This window comes from Haliaeetus albicilla, chromosome 21 (assembly GCF_947461875.1).
Source record: "Haliaeetus albicilla chromosome 21, bHalAlb1.1, whole genome shotgun sequence".
NCBI lineage: Eukaryota > Metazoa > Chordata > Aves > Accipitriformes > Accipitridae > Haliaeetus > Haliaeetus albicilla.
Window position 1 is genome coordinate 15,411,135 of NC_091503.1, and position 21,546 is coordinate 15,432,680.

The 21,546-nt window shown below is 38.8% G+C and overlaps 1 protein-coding gene across 12 annotated transcripts in view; it reads left to right on the forward strand.

The window, feature by feature from the left end:
• The window catches only part of FARS2 (phenylalanyl-tRNA synthetase 2, mitochondrial), a 249,560-nt gene that overhangs the window by 57,554 nt on the left and 170,460 nt on the right, over window positions 1-21,546 (forward strand). For 11 of the 12 annotated variants that reach the window (XM_069809022.1, XM_069809018.1, XM_069809023.1 and 8 more), the window contains 2 exons: window positions 9,049-9,208; window positions 16,802-16,933. In XM_069809022.1, coding sequence (XP_069665123.1) covers window positions 9,049-9,208; window positions 16,802-16,933 — 292 coding nt within the window. The remainder of the gene's footprint in view (window positions 1-9,048; window positions 9,209-16,801; window positions 16,934-21,546) is intronic. The other variant, XM_069809029.1, reaches the window with a different exon arrangement.

The window sequence follows — 21,546 nt, forward strand, 5'->3', positions numbered from 1 at the left end:
TTTTTTACTTAAGCAGGAGTTCAGGCATTCAGATGGATAGATTTTATCTGCCACAAACTTGTAACATTGGCACTCTTGCAGGATGGAATTTCTGCAAACTTAGGTGTGATTGATCTAATTATCAAAACTATTGTTAATGAATATGGCCCTTAAGAAATTTTGGTCTTAATGACAGACTATTTCTTTCTTCTCTACAAATTTAAAAATAGGAATAATAGTAATAATAGGATTTTAATAACTGGGAAGAACGTTACAGAAATGTTCACTGACACCATCTATGTAGAAATACATGATGTGTAACAATCTGATTCATTCCATTGTAGGTTGCTTGTTTCTTTTTTGCTTCTTTCTTTTCCCCCAAGAAAATGATTGAGATGTTATTGGAGAATGTTAACAGCTGATGAATTTGAAGTTAGCTTTATGCTGGAAAATGTGTCTGCCTCTCTAAAGAATGAAAGTCCAGTTGACTTTCTATACTGATGAAGAAAGAATAATGCTATGGTGTACAATGTGTAAAGTCTTGTTTATTGGGCAACATGCATAAATTCTAAATTTGAGCATGATATAAAGCATCCTTTTTTGCTTCAGTTGCAGATTAAATACCGATAAGGTCTTGCAATATGTAAAACTTTTTACAGGCATCATCACAAGAGCCTTGTGGAAAAAATTGAATGTGTAATTCTGAAATTTCACTAGGGACTGTTTCTGTGTTTTACATTCTGGTTGCCTGCTCAAAATAACCGAAATTTAAATAATTCCAGAAGGAACTGTCTGAGCAGAACAAAGACTAAGTGGAGGTAATACTACATGAGAGAAATATTTTTATATTCATTTATTTATACCCATGTTTAAGTTGTAACCTACTGAGCAGAAGTGTGTGAATGCCAGGGCCTGTTACCCTCACCTCAGACTTTTCATTCATAACCAGACTGCAGTCTCTGGCGAGAGGAAATTTGCAAAGTACTGAAGATAAGAATCTTTGATACTAAGGGAAAAACTGTTAACTACAAGCCCTGGCTACATTTCATCTTATGGCCAATACAATAATTTTATATGCTGTGTAATGAGTTTACTGCTCTTTGTTCTTTTGATTTATACATCTATCATTTGTCATCTTCCCAGTGATAGTGACCACAGATCGGGGGCGGGGGGGGAGAACAAAACCTAAAGTGATTTTATAGGGACTTGAATTTAGAGGAATTTGACAACTCATCTCAGTCTGGGGGGGGGGGGGGGTAAGTTCATCCTCAGCTGAAATTTTGGTCAGGATAAGAAAGACGTAGAAAACGTAGAAAAGCGTCTGTCCTTTACAAATACCAAATTCTGTAGTCAAGGCTAGGTTAAAACTTCTAGCCTGTGACTGAAACCTTTAGTATATCAAAGTTAAAATCAATTGATTGGATGTAAGAGCTCAAAAAGCAAGTCAGAGTTTGGCAATTTTTTAGTGCTTTACTCTGAGATACTTGTGAGCTATTTGCTTTTTTGGCTATATTATTTTTCATGATGGTTATTTCATTATTTTTATAAGAGAAAAGTAATGTATTATTCAATGATGGGCAGGTAACTGATGCTTTTCTGCAGCTTTGTATGAATGCAGATATTAAAGTGCTAAATAAATTCCCATCTTCCAAACTAACTCATTGCTAAAAGTTAGAATAATTCATGCTGAAATTTCCCATAAACTTTTAAAAATGTCCTTGGACTGCTATCAAAGAACATCTGAAAATCTATTTAGACAAGCTTTCAGTATATTTAAAAATATATTAGGTAATTATTACCTGAATGTAATATATAGAAGATTTAGAAACTAACTAATAGAAATAGTTAAAATCAGTGCCAAAGTAGCTTCCCAAATCTGCTTCAAAATTCTGGACACAAAATGAACTGTTCTTAAATAGTACCCCCAAATAGTATTTCTTCTGTATTCTCTTCCTCCAGCATGCCTGCTTTACTTCTAAAGGGTGTATAGATTTTTTTTTTTTCCCCCCCCTTCTATGGCATATGGCTTTTTTCTTTTTTAATCCTTTGGGTTGGCAATATTCATACTGCTGTAGACAGGTTTGAACTGGTAAACTTTCCTGAGTGGATTATAAAAGAAATTATTTCTGTGCTATGCCGTGGTCTTTGGTGTAGTTCTCTATTTACCACAATTTATGGAAAAGAGGAAAAAAAAAAATCAACTAAATTACACTTTGTGCATTTTAGCCGGCAGAGGGAGCCAATATAAACCCAATGGCAACCGCAGAACATTTTTCAGTTGACAACAAATAATGTTTACATATTGGAAGGAGACTTCATAAGGTATTTGATAGTCTGTACTGAATTATACATGAATTTTAAGAGGAACAGATGTGAAAACATAGGAATTGCTCCTCTAATTTAGTAACCTTGTTCCAATGGAGGCCAATACCAGATTGTTCAGATGAAGAAATGATGCTCTCATCAGGCTCGTTTGTGCTAACATCTGAAAACTATAAATAGGGAGACTGTGAAGAAGTAGTAGGGATACATCTTTATTTGCCATTGAAATATTTTTGGTGGAAATGGCAACTTTTTTGTTAGGATGCAGTAGAAAACTGTAAATATTCCCATTAAAAATAAGGACTGCTCCTCCAAAGCAGTATATATAATTGCAAAATAATTTCGATATTGTAACTTCATAGTGTTTATATCCTGAAATATAAAGACTCTTGTCCTAGGTAATAGAAGTGTAGATTTTCTCTTAGTCATATAAATACATACTCCTTTTCTCATCTTTTCATACAGATGTACCTTGGCCATATTCCTTGTATATTGTTAAAAAAAAAAAAAGGTTGCTTTTATCCTTTTCCTTATGCTTTGGGGTAGGTGTGAACACCTACATTTTTGTTTACTCTTTTTTACTCTTTTTTTTTTTTTTTTTTTTTTTAAAATCAATGTGTGCCATCCTAGGTTTTCAGTTGCAAGACTAGTGTAATTAGGTTTGACTTCTCCAAAATCCCATGTTACTGCAGCTTTGGGACGCTGTGCTTCTGTTCTGACATTGTATCAAAGGAAAACTCCTTCCTGTCTTCACTTTTTTTAATCCTTATATGTAAAGGAATTTAAATAAATTTATAGTGTTTCAGGGATCAGCCTATTATATAGAGTGATTTGGAGCATTTACAGTATGTGCGAGAATATTTGTGTATGTAACTGGGAATCATAATAGCAATGTTTAGCTGGGCACCAAGGAACAAATACTTAAAAATGCTTAAGTGGCCTAGGAAAGGTCCTCCTCTTAGCCCTCCGCAACTTGAGGATAGGGAGGTGCTCGTCCAGGGGTGATACAAGACCCTGAAATGAGCCTCTGGAAATCCCCTTTTCTGTGTGTTTCTTCCAATTTGGGTGATGCTCTTCAGCTGGTGAGGATTAAGGCTTGGGTGAGGAGTCAGTGACTGCATAGCCAGACGAGATGGATGTGGAGAGTCACGGACTGGTGTGTCAGTCCCTCTGAGTGAGGGCCTTTATCTCCTATCGTGTAATAGCATGTGTGAATCAGAGGGAGTTTCGGATTTCCTGGATGCTTTGAGTTAATAGTATTGAAGTAAAGATCCATGCACTTTCTTCTGTAGGTGGCAAATGATGAAATAGATTTTTTTTTTTTTTTTTTTTTTTTTTTTTTTACTTAGGATGGATATCTACCACATATCTCCCTACATGGATCCATGCTTGTGCCATATCTTGGTGATACCACTGCATGCCAGCTGTTGCTGTACCCGCATTTTAAGCACATCTTGGCATGGGAAGTGGTGCAAGCTGCATGCATTTGGTGAGACGTAAGTTTCAGGTGCTGCTGCCTCTGGGATGGTGTTTGAGATGTTGGTTGTGAGCAATGCATCAGTCCCGAGGAGCCTGAGAGATGGCCCCCCTTCTCCCAGGGAGCAGGGAGGAGCATACAGGAGCAGGAGCACCTGAATTAGATCCACCATATTAAGAAAAAGAAGAGCAGTGTTACTTTGCTAGACTATTCTGAGGTGAATTTATTCCTGAAACTGAAATTTGGCTGAGTGGTAGGAATAAAGGGCCTGGCTAGTTCAGGTGGAACTGACTTCACTCTTGCGAATGTCTACCCAAGTTGTGAATGTTGTATTATTCAATATTTTCCAAGCTGTGGTGTATAAATCATGCTATAATAAATAGAGCTTCACTGGTCCAAGGACCCACATTGTGTTCTTTGTTATTTTTAGTTGAAAATTTGACAGCAAAGGGCATCAGAAGGTCTGTGAGATTTTCATAGTGGTCCATGGTCTAGAAAGTTTGGAAGCCAGTAGTGCATCTTTTATCACAATGACTTTATATAAAATATTTTTTCAAACTTTGTTTTACTTTGTCTCATCCAGCTAAAAAAAAAATCCAACAATGCTTTTCAGAATAAAGCAGTTAAATTCATTCAATGTGATATTTAAATTGTGCAGGAAAAAAAAAGAACAAAATGTCTACAGGTGTATTTGGGAAGTCTAGGGTGCTTAAAAATAAAAGGATTTCTATTGCCACTGGAACAGAAGTCTGAGTCCTATCATATGTGTCTTGTTATAACTGACAACTGTGTAGCAGTGTTGCTTTTTTTTTGCTGTTCCAAAACATTTGTATGTTTTTCCCTTACGTGTGGTGATGATTTTGGTTTTTTTTCAGAAACACTTTGATTAGGTTAAAAAAAACCAAATAGAAGTAACCTTTCTTTTCTGTAACTGGAGGACTGAAAATGGAAGGATTCAGAATTAAGGTGACCTCCTGCAAGCTTGTTGCTTGAAGTGATTTTTGCCACTTTCTCGCCAAACAAATGCTTATCTATATGCAGCAAAGAACATTCTGTCATGCAGATGATGGGCTGTGTATGTCTTTGTCACCTGAAACTGCCTGGATGGGGGTGCAGGTTTACAAGTTTCATTGTCCTGGAGGCTGATTGGGACTGGCATTAGGTTTTCTTTTTGATGAGCGGTCTTCAAGTGGCATTCCTGATCCATTGGTTGAGTGTTACAGCACATTTAATACGTTGTGGAAATGGTTTGCTATATGTAAGTGGATTTAGAGTGCAGCTGTTTGTTCATTTATAGGGATATTTATCAGGGCCAGTGAGTCAAAATGTATTCAGTGTGGCAAGGTTGAGTGTTGCCACATGCAGATCCTCATGTAGAACTAGTCCTAAGTGCTAGTTTGTCTGTAAGTATAAGTACATGAGCATTATGTATTCATTATCTTAATTGCTGGTGTATGCATGACTGGCAGGAGGAATACACAACTGCATTGTGGAAAGACAGGATATAGCTACAGATCTTTCTGATCTGAAACCTACTATGAATGCCATCCTGTAGAGAGACATTTGATCTTGGACTGAATCCTAAACATAAGGATAATGAACTGATGTGAGATTAAAAAAAGTCTGTCAAGTGACTGACAAAATTTTGGGGTCTTCATTGAAATCACGCATGTGACTTCTGTCCTCTGTGCCAGGCTGAGAAATACCATGAAGTACTTTTAAAGGAGCATAGCTCTGTTTGTATTTGTCCAGTTAAACCCCAGTGTCTTCTGACCATTACGTGTTACCAAATTTGACTTTATTCTTATTATGAGTTAAGTTGTGAGTAAATTTCATGCCGTGTGGTAGGGTCACTTCGACTCCTTTCTGCCTTCTCCTTTGTAATGCAGCATCAGTCAGATATGCTGATAAATCCTGGTAATTATTAACTTCTGCATGATGACACAATATTCAATGTTTTGCACACCTTCACTTAAAGAAAAAACTTCTTGTCCTTACACTAGACAGACACATAGGGGCTCAATTTACGGCTACAGGAAGTTTCTTTTCTGGTAGTAGTAGTAGTAACTGATCATATTTAATACAATAAAATAGTGCATTTCATTTTAGTCTGCACTGAAAGAATAAATGTACGTGAAATTGTGGCATCTTGGATGTGTCAGTGTTTTATGCAAGACTGTTAGATTTTCTCTATTTGCTCAGATATATGCTTGGGAATAATTGACACCACAAAGGAGTGACTGGGTGATTTTTCATTTTATTCAAGCTTTGACTTTCTTGGCTTTCTGTATATAGAAATGTTGAAGTGCTTCTAATCCAGCACATGTACTTAGCACACAGTTCAATCATTGTAATAGTGAAATTGGTTTATCAGTTTAAAGCTGCTCATATTGACATAGCAGTGTTGGTGAATGGAAAGAAGGGAATAAATATTAATACAACTGTAAGGCATCTTATTTTCTCAGTAGAACCCTGTCCACAGCTGTGCTGGAGTTGACAGGAGCTGATGGAGCCTCTATGGAGAATACCAAAGTGTGTCTCAGTATGTCAGGTATGCCTGACTGTAAGGGGGGCTGTTGCCTTGCTGCTAACCTGTCTTTCGGGGACTCCCCTAAGGCTGTGCTTTCACAGCCTGTGCAAACTGGCATAGATTCATCCCTGTGCCAAAAGTGGCCCAGCCCTGTCCCACGTGCCAGTGTGTCTCAGTGCCACCAGTATGCTGAGAATTGATTACCGAGCTGAATTTGACTGTTTTCATGTCCCTTGGTTTCTTCCGTTCTCCCTGGTTACTTCTCATCCAGATCTACCTCCCAGCCTGGCTCAGTGCACCGCTGCATGGACACTTGTCCTGGCACGGATAAGGAGATGGTGCATATGGCTGGTTTGGCAGGATGAAGAGGCTGGCAGGTTAGAGGGCTGTGGTATGACTAAATGTATTTACTCTAATGGTTCTTGCACGTATTTTATTGCCACATCTGATATAATCTACTAAAATAGAATTTTGCTTGAGACAGTAATTGCAATATCAACACTTCAGGAATAATACAGTGGTAAGGAAAAGTACTTCTATGTACTTGTTGATGCAAATGCTGTATTTTAAAGGCAGTGTCCAGACTATCTGTTCCTTGCAGCAGTCTGAGGAACTAGTTTTAAGCTGGGGGGTGAAGGGAGGAATGAAGGGGAAAAGGAAAAAGAGAGTTTCATGTCCTAAAATACTGTGGATGAGGAGAATAACAAATATATCTTCTATATGTAAATACAGTGTATCCTAGTCCAAAGGGGGAAAATCTTTGGCCTGAAGGATGTTTCTGGCTTACTGAGGGTAGTCTCTTTTGTCAATAGAAAGAAAAAAATACCTACCTGTAGAGGGTAGTTCAGAGCAGGTTCCTGTGTGAGGGACCCTGTGCCCCATAAGCCTAAGATGATTAACCTCTCTAGGCTAATGCTGGTCTCTGTGAATACCCTCTGGTTTTCAAAACTGCATGCTGGATGACTGATCTGCCCTGCTGACAGTAAATTAGTTATAGGGTGAGTATCATCTGCTTCTTCCAACCAGTGCAGAAATAATGGTAGTAGGAAGAAGGGGGTTTAATCTTTCAGGTGAGCACTTGAATAAAGAGTCTGTTATTTAAAATTGTAATACTTAGCTTTGTCAAGCTGCTGCCTTTTGATTAGTAAAGGCATTTTTATTAGACTGATGGATTTCTCTTTTTCCTTTTTTATTTTGTATTTTTCTGCAGCGCACTAAGGAGATTAACTTGAGAGGTGTTTTCTCAATCTGCCAGCCAAGTCTCCTTCTGACTAGCAATACAAAGTTAAATGCTACTGATGGGATTTTTTTTATTCTCTCAATCCATTCTGCTGCTAGTTTGCATGCTATCTAAACTCAGACTCTTTCTGCATGCATTGTGTCTGTATGAAACGTGCTAGAAGCTAGTCTTAATTAATTGTGCCCAGCACTTGTAGGCTACCAGAGGTTCACTTAAACTCTTTTTTTGAGCATTTAGTGCACTGAAGGCATCAAACTGCAATTAAAACAGCTTCTGTGGGCATCCGTGAGTTGTTAAGGTTACACACTGTTCGTGGCGTCTCCTGAGTAAGAGCTAGTTATGCTGAGAGGCTTAATGTGAAGAAAATCTCAATGTGTGTTTTTTCCCTCTGTGTGTACTTGGTTGGCTGTGGGAAGGTGGAGTAGGAGGGGTAGGAAGGGGCACTAGAAACACTTTCACAGTTAGCACTCTGTACATTCCAGACTTAACAGAGTTGGGTTTTGTACAGCTATAAGGTTTTCCAACAAAAATTCTCTTTAGAGTGTAAAACTGCCTGCTTGTTTCCCCAAGACACAGAGCCTCCAATGATGTGGCTTAGCAACAGTGGTTTATTGGTCTCTCTGAGAGGATGTAGATTTGCTGGTATTATCTGTCCAGATCGCCTGGCCAGAAACATATGGGGATGTACAGGAAACAGAAACCTTCAGCTTGCAGCCAGTGCGGGGAGCAGCCTCTACATGAAGAGCAAGCCTGTTGCATCCCAAATACAGCCTGCACCTGTGCTTTGTAATTTATCTGGAAACCCCAGACCAAGACCATGCCCCATAGACAAAATTCCTGTATGCAGAAAGGTGCTGTGTGTGGGAAAATGCAGGAAAATGCTAGTCCTTAAATGAATAAACTGTACCCAAGATGAATCAAATATAAGCAGCTGAAGGTCCCATTAAACTGCCGGGTTGTGGGTGGTTTTGTTTGTTTAGTTTTTTTTTTTTTTGGTTGGTTGGTTTGTTTTTTTTAAAGTTCATTTGATTACAGCTTTTTAAAAGTGCTGGGTTTTTTGGTATTTCTTTTACATCATTCAGTTACTAAAATAAGTTGAAGCTGTGATGAATGCCATTGTGTATTGTAGTTTTGGGGTTATAATTTGCATATACTGTACAGTGTACTTTGTTCTGCAGAATAACTTTCAAAGTAACAGGATCAGGAAAAAAAAAGAGATGTTTCCTTTATAAATTAGTATTTTCCTGTAACTAATCATATTATTTGAAGATATGGTACAGAAATGAAACAAATCTTATTGTTTGAATATTTCTGTTCTTGTGATGATTTATCTCTGTGTTTAGTGAACAGAATTTCTATAAAGTCACAGTCTTTACATAGCTTTTCATGGTGCAGACTTAGCAGGTAAGATTCCCACTTAAATCAATAAAACTTCATTCTCTGTTTTTGTTGATGAAGTCATTAATGCAAAACACTGGTGTTTCTGTGGTTTTGTTCTAGTTGTTCTCCAACATTAAAGATGGTGAAGGTTTACAGTTGTTTGAGCAAGGTCATCGCACTGCACACAAGCAAGAGTGTCACACCATGGAGGCAGTGAGGCTGGTGGAGTTCAACCTGAAGCAAGTGCTCACAAAGCTCATGAATCACATCTTTGGTGATGGTAGGTTCTTGCACCTTTTTTCCTGGTCTGCTGCTGGCTGTAAGCATCTGGACTTTAGAGAAACATTTTGCTGCATAATAGAAACAGGAGGCTTAGGGGTGATGGTGACAGCTTGTATACTGAAACAGCCATGTGGGTTTTTTCTAAAGAGAGTTGTAGTCATTTTAGGAGTCTTCATTCATATTCTTTACTATTACATTTTTGTCTTAAATTTGGTCAGAGTTCCATGCCAGTGTCTTTTAATGTCAGAGTTACTGGCTACTATTTGACCTTTCAGCTGTAATCAGTACTTTATTTGTTATTGTTCTTTAATACTATTATATCCACATCTTATAAAATTATTGAGCACAGCCCAACAGACCACACACTCTTCTCTTGGGTTTCCTGAATACTGGTACACACAACATTGTGTTGAATCATCAGGTTCATGTGAAGATGTTTTGGTACTCAGGGTAACATAGTGGGCATTAATATAGGTAGGGACATGTGTCAGACCCAACTACAGGTGCTCATCTGGCAGAAGCCATGTTTTAGAGTGGATGTGGTGTGGGTCCTGCGAGAAGAGACGGCTCCAGCTCCAGCACAAAGCTTCTGCTTTGTACTTGTGAGCATCCCGTGTCCCCGGACAGAGTGTGGCTGTGGCATCGCAGCTGGGACTGCGTCAGAGCTGGGTACCACTGGGCCCAGAGCTGGGCAATGTTCGCACCTCACACTGGCAGCAAGGAACTTGACAAAAGGGGTATGTACGTATGTGCATGTGCTGCTTTGCTGCATACGCACTCAAAGTGCCGTTTTCCTCGTGCAAATAAATTAAACCTTGCAGCTGAGGGGAGATGGTGTTTGCTAAGTTTGCACCAAGCTGAAAAATAATTGTTGTTTGGTACTTAGAGTGGAATGAGGAAAGGTAATGAATGTCCGTGTATAGGAATGAAATATCCTCTCCTCGGAAACACCTGCTTTTGGTTTCAGGAGTTGAATTTATAAATGGCCTGAGTTAAAATTGCTACGTTAATGCTGTTTCCTGGCAAGGGGGCTTCTCTTCTGAACTGATTCATTTTTCTGTTGAGGAAATACTGGATAGCATTAGAATGCACAGGTTATGCTGGCTATTTTCAAAGATCTTTTAAGATGCTCACTGAATTTAGAGCAGTAGTTTCAAGAGTGGATTGATAACAGTAGCAAGTCCTGTATATGACTGCTTGGATATTTGTCTGAAATTCTCAAGCTGAACTTACAGCAAGCAAAACTTTTACCAGTTTTTGTTCTATCCCACCTGGACAAGAATTTTTTAAGTTCTTGAGTTCATTTTTTCTTGTGGTTGTATTTTACTTAACAGTGGCCTTTTGAAACATACAAAATTAGGATCAAAGTGAGTAATAGTTAGAATAGTATTTTTTGATCAACCTCAGATGCTGAGGATGTTGTTTAAAGTGAGCAATTTCTAGGAGTTATTAGTGATTTCTGAGACTGCAGTGACATTCTTCTCTAACAGCTGACAGATGCTGCACTTTAAGCTTCAGTATGTTGGCTATTACTAATTCTTCTATAGTGCATACAGTAGCTAGAAAGACATTAAAAAAATATTCTTAAGTGATCATAAACCTACAGACTGAAAGTAGGTGCTGCCTTCTTACGGTAGGGATTTTCTGGCTTTATGCCCCCAATATTTTTCCTGAAATTTAAATACAAGATACAGATAGTGATTTAAATATTTCTTTTTTCTTTTCTCTTTTTTGTTCCCCATTCACGGAAATGTGAAGTTCTTTCCCCTTCACCTTCTTGATCTTCTTGTAAGCTGTCAATACAAACTGGAAGGTAATAGTGAAAGAAGCAAACTTCATGCTAGGCACTAGACCTGGGGCACACATAATTAAATTTGTCTTTTGACAGCCGCCATCTTTTAATTTTCATTTTACTCCCTTAGATTTTAAATTAAATTTAAATGTATTTTACTGTATTTATTGCTCTTGGAAAAATTCTGTATTTTTTCTTCTTGTGAATATTCCATAAGGCCCCATGTTCTGTTAAAAGCAAAAATTTCATTCCTTTTATACTTCCCATCAGGTGTGTTCTTTGCAGCCTGTACTGTCAGCAGAATATTGCAGTGAAGTTGCACATCTTTTCTGGCAGGGTATTGGGATCATAGCTGCAGTAAGCTACTGAAATGTTGCATTGTCATACAGTCAACTGTTATTCATAGGCAGATTGTTTGGATTGCAGAATAAGTCTACTGTGCAAGTTTTGCATAAAGTAGTTTAGGCCTTGTCATGGTTTAAGCTCAGCCAGTAACAAAGCACCACGCAGCTGTTCGGTCACTCCTCTCCCCCCCCCTCCCCAGGTCCTGGTGGGATGAGGGAGGAGAAAATATAAAGAAAAGCTTGTGGGTCAAGACAAGGACAGGGAGGGATCACTCACCATGTATGGTCCATGGGCAAAAGACAGGCTCAACTTGGGGAAGAAATAAAATAAATTTAATTTACTACAAATCAAATCAAGGATAATGAGAAGTAAATCCAAACCTTAGACCACCTCCCCCCCCCTTCCCGTCTCAACTCCATTCCCGATTTTCTCCACCTCCTCCCACCAGCAGCGCAGGGGAATGGGGAATGGGGGTTGGGGTCAGTTCATCACACGTTGCCTCTGCCGCTCCTTCCTCCTCAGGGGGAGGACTCCTCACTCGTCCCCTGCTCCAGTGTGGGGTCCTTCTCACAAGAGACAGTCCTCCATGAACTCCTCCGGCATGGGTCCTTCCCATGGGCTGCAGTCCTTCAGGCACAGGCTACTCCTGCGTGGGCTTTGCCATGGAGTCCTGGCCATTTTGGGGGGCATCCCCCTGCTCCGGCATGGGCTCCTCTCTCCCCGGGCTGCAGGTGGGCATCTGCTCCCCCGCTCCCCTCCGTGGGCTGGGGGGCGACAGCCTGCCGCCTCACCACGGGCTGCGGGGGCATCCCCTCCTCCCCTCCTTCCTCACTGACCTCGGTATCTGCAGAGGGGTTCCTCTCACATTCCAATCTCCTCCTCTACTGTAGGTTCCCCTTCTGAAATCTGTTCTCCCAGAGGTGCTACCACCATCCCTGATGGGCCTGGCCTTGGCCAGAGGCGGGTCCGACTTGGAGCTGGGGAAGCTTCTAGCAGCTTCTCACAGGAGCCACCCCTGTAGCCCCTGCCCCGCTACCAAAAACCCCACCACACAAACCCCAAAACAGGCCTGAAGTCCTGGACTTGAATAGCTGTGCTTCTGCAGTGCTCCCCTGGGAATTTACCAGTTCAGGTTGATGATAGATTGAGGATCTCTGCAGAAAGGTCAGATCACTGACCTGGTTTTTTTATTTGTTTGGTGATGGTTGTTGTTCTAGGTTAGTTTTCATGATATTTAGCGAAAGTTTTGCTTTATTTGACTCATCCCACACTATCTGGATACTTTAGTGTTGACTGTACATGCCAGTAAACAATATAACAAAAATTGCTTAAAGATCACTAGGTTGTCATGAGGAAAGTCAAAGACTTCATTAAAATCTGCACCTATATTTATTCCCAAGGCTTGTCTTTTTATTTCTTCCTGGCTTTGCCAACAGGCAACAGATATTAGAGGGGGGAAAAGATCTGGAGCATGCAATCGTCTTAAATACTTGACAATGTAAGATGGTGGGGGTTTTTATGACATTTTTCTAGTGCTATGCCATGCCTGATTTTGCATTCTGCAAGTGATGGACTTTCAGTTTCTTTCATGAGATTTTGCTGTCAGGAACCTATTTAAAATATTATGCCTAGAATCACCTTTCTTAGTTTTCCTCTATTACCCCACGATATGGTGCATATTTCAAATCCACTCATTTAACTTACACCTCCATCTCCACATGCAGATCTGTCAGTGTAGGAAGTCTGTTTTGTCTCGTTTTAGTTACCTTGTAATGAGGCTTTCCCAAGTTAGCTGTCTTAGGCTTCCTCATAAAGTTAGTCAGTCTTTCCCAACTCCAGTTCTTTCTCTAACCCTTCTGTAGTTTGCCAAAAGCTTTCTGGACCCTGAGAGATTCAGAAGTAATCTTACTATAGCAGATGGAATAGAATGATTGTGTACTGGCTCTGTGACCTGTTGGTTAATGTTAAATGGCTCAAAATTCACTGCCGTCTCATATTTATCTACCCAGTTCCTTGGCACTGGTAAGAGAAGGTGGGAGGGTGAAGAATGCCATGCTTTGACTGATGGTTCTGTCACTGCTGATTCCCACTGAACAGCCACTGGATGTCTTTTAAATCAAACACATTGTTCTGCTCTTTCTTCTTAACTCTGTTGTACTGATATCTCCTTAGAGTGCATGGAGTTTAGAAAGAAAAAGAAATATCATGTATTGAGGACATAATGGTCTGGCTAATAAATTCTGAAAAATGTGAGCTAACGTAGGTTTACGGGCAGCCAGCTCCTGTCTGCTGCAAGTGAGATGAATTAGCTGAAGCAATGAGGTGCAGAGTACTTACAAATCGACACACTCCTCAAGTGGGCATGGCTTGATACCTTCTGTGCTCCTCAGCACCCACCCTGTGCTCTTTTCCTTTTTTTTCCATAGATTCCTTCTCTAAAAATAATCCTTACAGCAACAAAAAGAATTTCTGGTCAGTGAAGACCATCTGGGTCTCTGGCTTTGTTGCTTCTGTGCTGTAGCGTAGCAATAGGCTGCTTTAATGTGTTGGGGTTTTTTTCTTTTCTTTCTTTTTTTAGTGCCTTTGATCAAGCCTTTTTCATTATGAGACTCAATTAGGCTAGCACTGACAGATACTTGTTTGGCTTAATATCTGATAACACCATTACTTTTGAGTGCAGGCTATGACCAATTCCTTACCTGGATGCAGTACTCAGAAATAACAATAACTATTCACTTTTTCTTTACTCATTGGAGATGCAACATGTAAGTTACTAATGGACATATACACACTGGAAGGACTCCCGTGAATGCTGCGAAATGAGCAGGTGTCCTCTGCTAATATAAATCATCTCTTTGAACTAGGGAAATTACTGAGTTTGTATCTAGTGATCAGTCTTTGGTTAGATTCAGCATTGTGCTCTTTTAAGTGCCTCTGTGTTTTAAGACAGATATGCATCTCTTGGCCTCCTAAAATTTCTAGAAAAGATGGGTTTTTTTGCCAGCATTTCATAGGCTCTATGTGAAGAAATAAATTAGACCTAATCAGGTAAATTATATAGTGCTACAGAAAGCCTAATCTTCATAGTCCTTTTAAGTCTTTAGTAGTTTAATTTGCTGAATGTGAGCAATGTCCTTTATTCCTTGGGAATATATTGAGCACCAAGACAATATTTTATATCTAAATAATAAATGTACCCATTCATTCTGTGACAGTCTATAGAAATGGAGTTAGAAGGCTTAATCTTGCTGAAGGCTGAGCACCCTCTGCTTTTCAGTAAAGTCTTGCAGAGCCAAAAGTCTGAAAGAACACTTGAATATAAACTACGGAGGTATTCCCAATTGTCCTGGCTACTGTATGAATAAAATAATTGTGGTATATGGGATTAACTACTAGTTTAGAGAACAGAATGGAGGTGAAAGTTGTTTCTTCATTGTGAATTTTTGTTTTACTCAGATTTTTGTTTGCTTATTTGCATTTAAAACAAATGCCTCTTAAGTACTAATACGCATTAAAATTCAGAATTAAAAAGAGCTTTAAATTCATTTTTTTAACCTTTTAAAATTTATTTTAATTAAGAACAAAAAGCAGAGAAATCCTTTTTTTCCTAGAGCTTCATTCTGAAGTAATCGGAGGATTAAAAAGAACCCATTATCCAAATGTTGTTACTGAACATGAAACTACTTGAATATTCAATGTCATTCTTGCTGCAGTTGCAAATTTTGAAAGCTAAATGAAGATATTTTATATGTGCATGGCTTTACAGTCAATGTAGAGTTGTACAGCCCTAGGATTAAAATGCATTTATACCAAGATCAGGAAATTAAAAAAAAATGTTTCCCACACACCGTACTGTTGTATGCACATGACTTTTTTCATCTATGTAATTTTTTTTATTGTTATGCAGCCAAAAAAGCAATAAAGTGATTGCTGTAAGTCAGTTACAAATGGTATAATTGCTAATACTTCCAGTTTTCTGAGTTCTGTGTGTAAAATTATCAAAACGCTTTTTTATCATTCATATAACTTTCTGAGGTTGATTTTCAAGAGAGAAGAGAAAATCTAGAAGTACCAATGTGTGTGTTTTGAAACCTGCCTCTCCAATTGGAAGTCCATAGCATCCAGAAAAGTTCCCCATAACTATTAGGTATTTTATGTTTTGGCTGTGTATGTATGCTTTTTTTGTAACTTACTGTTTCAGTTTCTGTAGCCACATTTAATGCTTCACAAGTAATCAAAGAAAATCCAATCCTTGAGGCTACAGAAAATGCTTTAATTTGAAAAATTCTCAGTATAAATCATGTAATTTCATTTTGTAAGTTCCTTTTATGAAACAAACCCCCAAAAGCCTGAACATCAAGCCGGGGTGTTAACAGTTATCATCACCCACACAACCTTTGCTGTGCCTCTTATTTTCAAAACTGGACCTGCCTGGTTATTAATGATCCTGTGAAGCTGATTAGCATTTCCTTAAATGAAGGGAAAGATGGGCTTAGGGTTAGGGCATTAGCCCACAGAATTTGCAGTTCAATTCTCTTTCGAGTTTTTATGGTTCATGTTTTCCAAGACACTTTTTTTTTTCCTGCTGCCTAATGGCTAGGAAAAAATTCTTTAATGAAACAAAGCTTGTGTAAATGATTACAAGAACTAAGAATCCAAATATAATGAGGGCCATGACAACACCCCTGCTTTTGGCAGCACAGAAGACCTTGCCCTCTTCTGGCTCCGCTGCTCTGAGATGCCAGGGGTTTCCTTGCTCTGCGCAGTGGTACTTGCAGAGGTGCTGAGCTGGGGAGGAGGGAGAGTTACCCAGTGGCACCTTTCTCATACACTTCACATCCACATGAAGTTAAACTCTTGTCTGCTGGGTGCAGAGTACTCCATGTGTGTTGGTATATAGCATACCTTAGTAATGTACAACTCTGTGTATATATATTTATATTTCTGTGTATTAATATCTATTTTTAACTTTCATATTTAAACATATACAGAAAGAGTAGCTTTGTATTTTAAATGGGTTCTGATGAAAAAAAGTACTTGCCTAGCTGATCCATAAAATACTAAGTAAAAATTAAAGACTTAGCTTTTCCTGTGGGGAGCAATTAGTCATTTCCTGGTGCAAAGAATAACAAAATTACTGACTTCTCCGTGGTCTTGGCTCATTTTTGTTCGATGCCAGGTGGTTGCTACAGTTTGACAAATGATTGATTTGGTTTCAAAGGGTGCTTGAATTACACAAAGCGTTTTTCGTATTAGAAAAGACATGGTCATTTTTTTCCACAAGTTTTAAGATTTATCGCCTTGCACAAGTGTTGTAAATTAGTTTTTGCTATTTATTTTCTCTGGATTGCTGTAATTGGTGTCATTAGTTGAAGGGCAAGTTTTACAGATGGTTGGAGGGATGGCCTTTTATGCATACACCCTTCATATTTTATTTTTTAAACACTGCTACAGGACTGCAAGTCAGATGGGTAGACTGCTACTTCCCGTTTACTCACCCTTCCTTTGAGATGGAGATCAACTTCCAAGGAGAATGGATGGAGGTCTTGGGCTGCGGGGTCATGGAGCAACAGCTAGTTAACTCAGGTACTGAAACTCCTTTACTTCATTGACATCTCTATTAGCAAACACTTCAGGCACAATCAGCTTCACAGTCTGAAATGCCCCCTTCTCCCCTGGTGAGCGCAGACATCTCTGTTTGAGGCAGCCGCCACAAATAGTCTTCAGGTGGAATGCAGCCCTTGAATGCTATGATTTGAGGGTAGCAACTGAGCGAGCGATCTGGAGCCTGCAAACGGAAAGCTTGCCTTTTATTTTGTGCAGTAAGGAGACAGACAGATGTCAGCTTGAAAAGAGAAGCTAACAAATTAGGGTGTATGTTTTTTTTCTCTTCCAAGAGATGTCAAGTACATTCATAGTTACGATTTAAAAGCAAACAGCAAAATAAGCAAATAGTGTCCCCTAATATTAGGAATATCAGAGTGCTTCTGTATCTCTAAAGTATAGAAAGAGGAATGTGATATCTTTCATATTGCTACTTGGTCAAGGGGTAAATGATAGGTTCCTTTTTGCTTTTGTTTTGTTTCTTTTCTCCTCAGGTTGATTATTTATGAGGTTGTAAACTACGTTAACAGCAACATCATTTATTTTAATTGAAACTATTATAGAGTAATGTCACTTGATGATTTTGCTTTCTAAAACTTACACATAAGTACAAAAGGAAAGGAGAAATTGGTGGGGTTTTTCTGATTATTTTTATATAGAGAATTTTACGTGCTTGCTTTTTCATGAGTGGAGAATAGGCAATTCTTTGTAAGCACAGGGCAGACTGCATGTGCTCAGACCTCTGTCATTCAGTGTCTTCCAGTACTATTTATTAGGTATTGGGAGCCTTTTGGAATATGATCCATTTAATTCTTGCAAGTGTGCTTTCAGATAGCCAAATATATTCATTTGACTTTTTTTTTCAGTTGGTTTCCTAAGCTATTGTTTTATTTTCATGGGCTCTAAATTCTTTCTGTTGAAGTCCAAGTACGATAGCTATGAATGGCTCAGTTTTGGCCCCAGTTATTTGGCACAGCTTATTTTCCTCAGTTTGCATGTATTTTAACGTGATCATTTTCCTTTTAAAAATATATCCTCTTCCAGAGTTTCTGCCCAATGGGTTAATGGTTTATACTAACATTCTTTCTCAGGTTATTGTGTTCATGGTGTGGTAAATATAATACAGCTTCTGATCAGCCTCAAAAGTGAAAGACTACTGTGTAATATTATTTTCATCAGATGTAACACACCAATGGCCAGGCTTTCTTCTTGAAAAGCTTTTATGTTGCTCGGTTCTTATGTTTAGGTTCTTTTAATGTGTGTTAGAAGAGCTAAACTGTGGCCTCAGAACAATTACTGTATGCATTTGTGTCTGTGTGTATGTGAATGAATGTACATGAAACACCAATGGTTTCTACAGCAGTCAAAGTTTTCCGTTTACTCTGCCTCAGCTCTTTTTCACCTTTCTGAATTATGGTCTTCAAAATTATATCCTTTCTGTACCAAAACTCTACTAACTATTCATTAAAATTGTAATCTTGAAAGAACTTGTGAATTTAGTAACTCAAGTCTAGCTTTTGAATACTTGTAGACTTGTATTATTAAAACAAGCAAACAAAAAAGAGATTCTTTCACTTTATTAGCAAGATATTTTTAGAGGGTGCAAACTCAGTTGTGGAAGTGCCAGTCATTTTTCACTTCATTTAGAGAGAATTGAGCTTTATGTAGCCACAGTTCTGTTTTTCCGCTCCCTCCGGTAGCTCTGCAAAAACACTTGGCTACAAAAGCTGAGTCTAATGTATCTCAATGTGATTTTATTGAAGCATTGGAATCTGTTTACCACAAGTGAGGAAAAAGTGTAGCTAATAATGCTGGCTGATGATTAGCTTATTTGGTTTAATGTAACAATGAGGACAAAGTAGTTCATGTTTTCACTCAGGTAAGGAGTCAAACACCAGTCTTCCCTGTTTACTGCTGCTCTGAGTATTCTCTTCTTTAATCCTCTTTTGCAACAGTTTAAAACCCCAGTAGGTTCCTGGCATGCCAACTTGCATCTATTTATGGTGAAGCCAGGTTTGCTATTATTAACCCACAGATTTTTTTGAGTGTGTTATGGCAGCAAGCTGCTTTTGCCCAAAATTGAAAGTCCACAAGTCCAGAAAGTAGATTCTCTGTGGAGATGGGTGAAGGTGAAAATCTTCTTTCCTAGCTCGTTCATCCTTTTTTGTTAGCAGAACTCAACTGCCTTCCAAAGCCATCCCAGATTTAAACAGTGGCAGTTTTTTAATAGTTTATTTTTTTTACCTTTTGAATATCCTTAATGCCTCCAGTATCCATGATCAACGGATATTACTCTGGTCCCATGTCCCTAAATTTCTTTGAAACATCAAAGTTTCAATTTTAAAGCCTTCCATTTTAAACCAGTGCTGATCAGCAGATCAGGAATAGGATCTTTGTCATACTTGGGAAGGAGGCCTGTGACTTCCCAATAGCTCTGTCTTTGTGCATCTTTATAGGGGGCAGGGTTATTTTCAGTGGAGATTTTGTGGCAAAAGAAATTGAGGTGAACTACCCAGAAAAACACTAGGTTGTGGTTTGGGGTTTGTTTTGTTTTGTTTTTTGTTGTTATCCCCACCATTTGTTTACTGGTAAAGAAATTCCTTAACTACAGGTAAGTATCCCATTGCCCAACATGAAAGCATGCATCTAACCTCAGAGCACTGACTCACGCCACAGACCTACTCCCTCTGATGAGAGAGTAAACACTGGTGCCTAAACCTAGATGCTCTGTCTCTTTGTCAGATGTCTAGAATAGGCACTGCAAACTTCCTATTCCTGTCTCAATCTCTTCAAGGGCTCTACCAGAAAACAATGCAGTAGGACTGAATGGAAAAAAGATATGTTACTCTTTTTTTTTTGGCTGGCTAAGATGGTGCTGAAGAAATATTTCACTCTTGGTGTGCCAGTTCACCAGGCAAATGCAGACAGACCTTTTCATGGTGTACTGCACAGCTTGCTGATTAAAAACTGGAGAAGAAACTGATAAGTTTGCAGATTATTTTTCTTTAATATGGTCTATAACATTTCTAGTATCTTGCAGTTTGGGATTTTTGTTTTATGGGTATTTTTCGCTTGATATTGACTATTAAAATATTTATTTCTGAAAGGTAATATTTGCTGGCAGGCATTGCTTTTTCTTCCACAAGACTATATTTTCCTAAGGGAAAGGAAGAGAGCTTTTACCTTCAAAATCCTCAAGTCCTTTTGTTTTGTGTGTTACTATTTGAATACAAAAGACTGGTTTGTGAGGCAGTTGGAAACAGTCACTCAAAACAGAAGATGGATATGCCTGGTTATCTATGGTGGTTATAATTTAAACAGTCAGCATGCTTCAGGACAGGTTTTTTTTCTTTTCATTTTTGTTTTGTTGATAATATATTCATATATGAATATATATGAAACAACAAAAATGCAGAAGGACCGAAGAAGCCTTGTGGAGGGATGAAAAGACAAGGTCCATGCTGTGAAGGGGCCAAGGTATTAGCCCTAAGTAGCTGTTTCTTTATTGAGATTTTTTTAGTCTTGAGTGAAGAATTCTATTGTAGCTTTAACATGCTGTGCAATCAGCATTAAATTTATTGTTATTTTCTGAAAGACAATATCCTATTGAATTTTTCTGATGCCTTCTTACCTTTTGGAAGGAGCTGTTCTTTGATTTCAACCACTTTTAAATAGAACGTTGTCGTGGTTTAACCCCAGCCAGCAGCTAAGCACCACGCAGCCGCTCACTCACTCCCCCCCATCCAGTGGGATGGGGGAGAAAATCGGGAAAAGAAGTAAAACTCGTGGGTTGAGATAAGAACGGTTTAATAGAACAGAAAAGAAGAAACTAATAATGATAATGATAACACTAATGAAATGACAACAGTAGTAATAAAAGGATTGGAATGTACAAATGATGCGCAGGGCAATTGCTCACCACCTGCCGACCAACACCCAGCCAGTCCCCAAGCGGCGAATCCCTGCCCCCCCACTTCCCAGTTCCTAAACTAGATGGGACGTCCCGTGGTATGGAATACACCGTTGGCCAGTTTGGGTCAGGTGCCCTGGCTGGGCATGAGAAGCTGAAAAATCCTTGACTATAGTCTAAACACTACTGAGCAACAAATGAAAACATCAGTGTTATCAACATTCTTTGCATACTGAACTCAAAACACAGCACTGTACCAGCTACTAGGAAGACAGTTAACTCTATCCCAGCTGAAACCAGGACAAACGTGATACAGCTATTTAGTATATGTAAATAGAAATGCATTGTTTATAGGGAAAAAGTATCAAATATGCTCAAATGTATTGATAGGTACTCTTATCACCTACTTTCCTTCTCTGTTCTTTTTTCCTTGTGAGGTCTGTGAAGAGTCTCTGTGGTCCTCTTCTGGTTTTGTTTTGGTTTTTTTGTTTGGATCCCCCCCGCCCTGCATGCTTCTTAACAAACTAGATTTCTAGTTTCTGACATAGATCTCCAGCGCACAGGTGTGATAACCCAAATATGAGAGGCAACAGAAAAAAACAGCACTTTTTGTTACAACTTTATTGTGTGTGGACTTCCATAGTGCTTTATCTCACCCTTGAAATTTCACATTCTTAAAATGTTA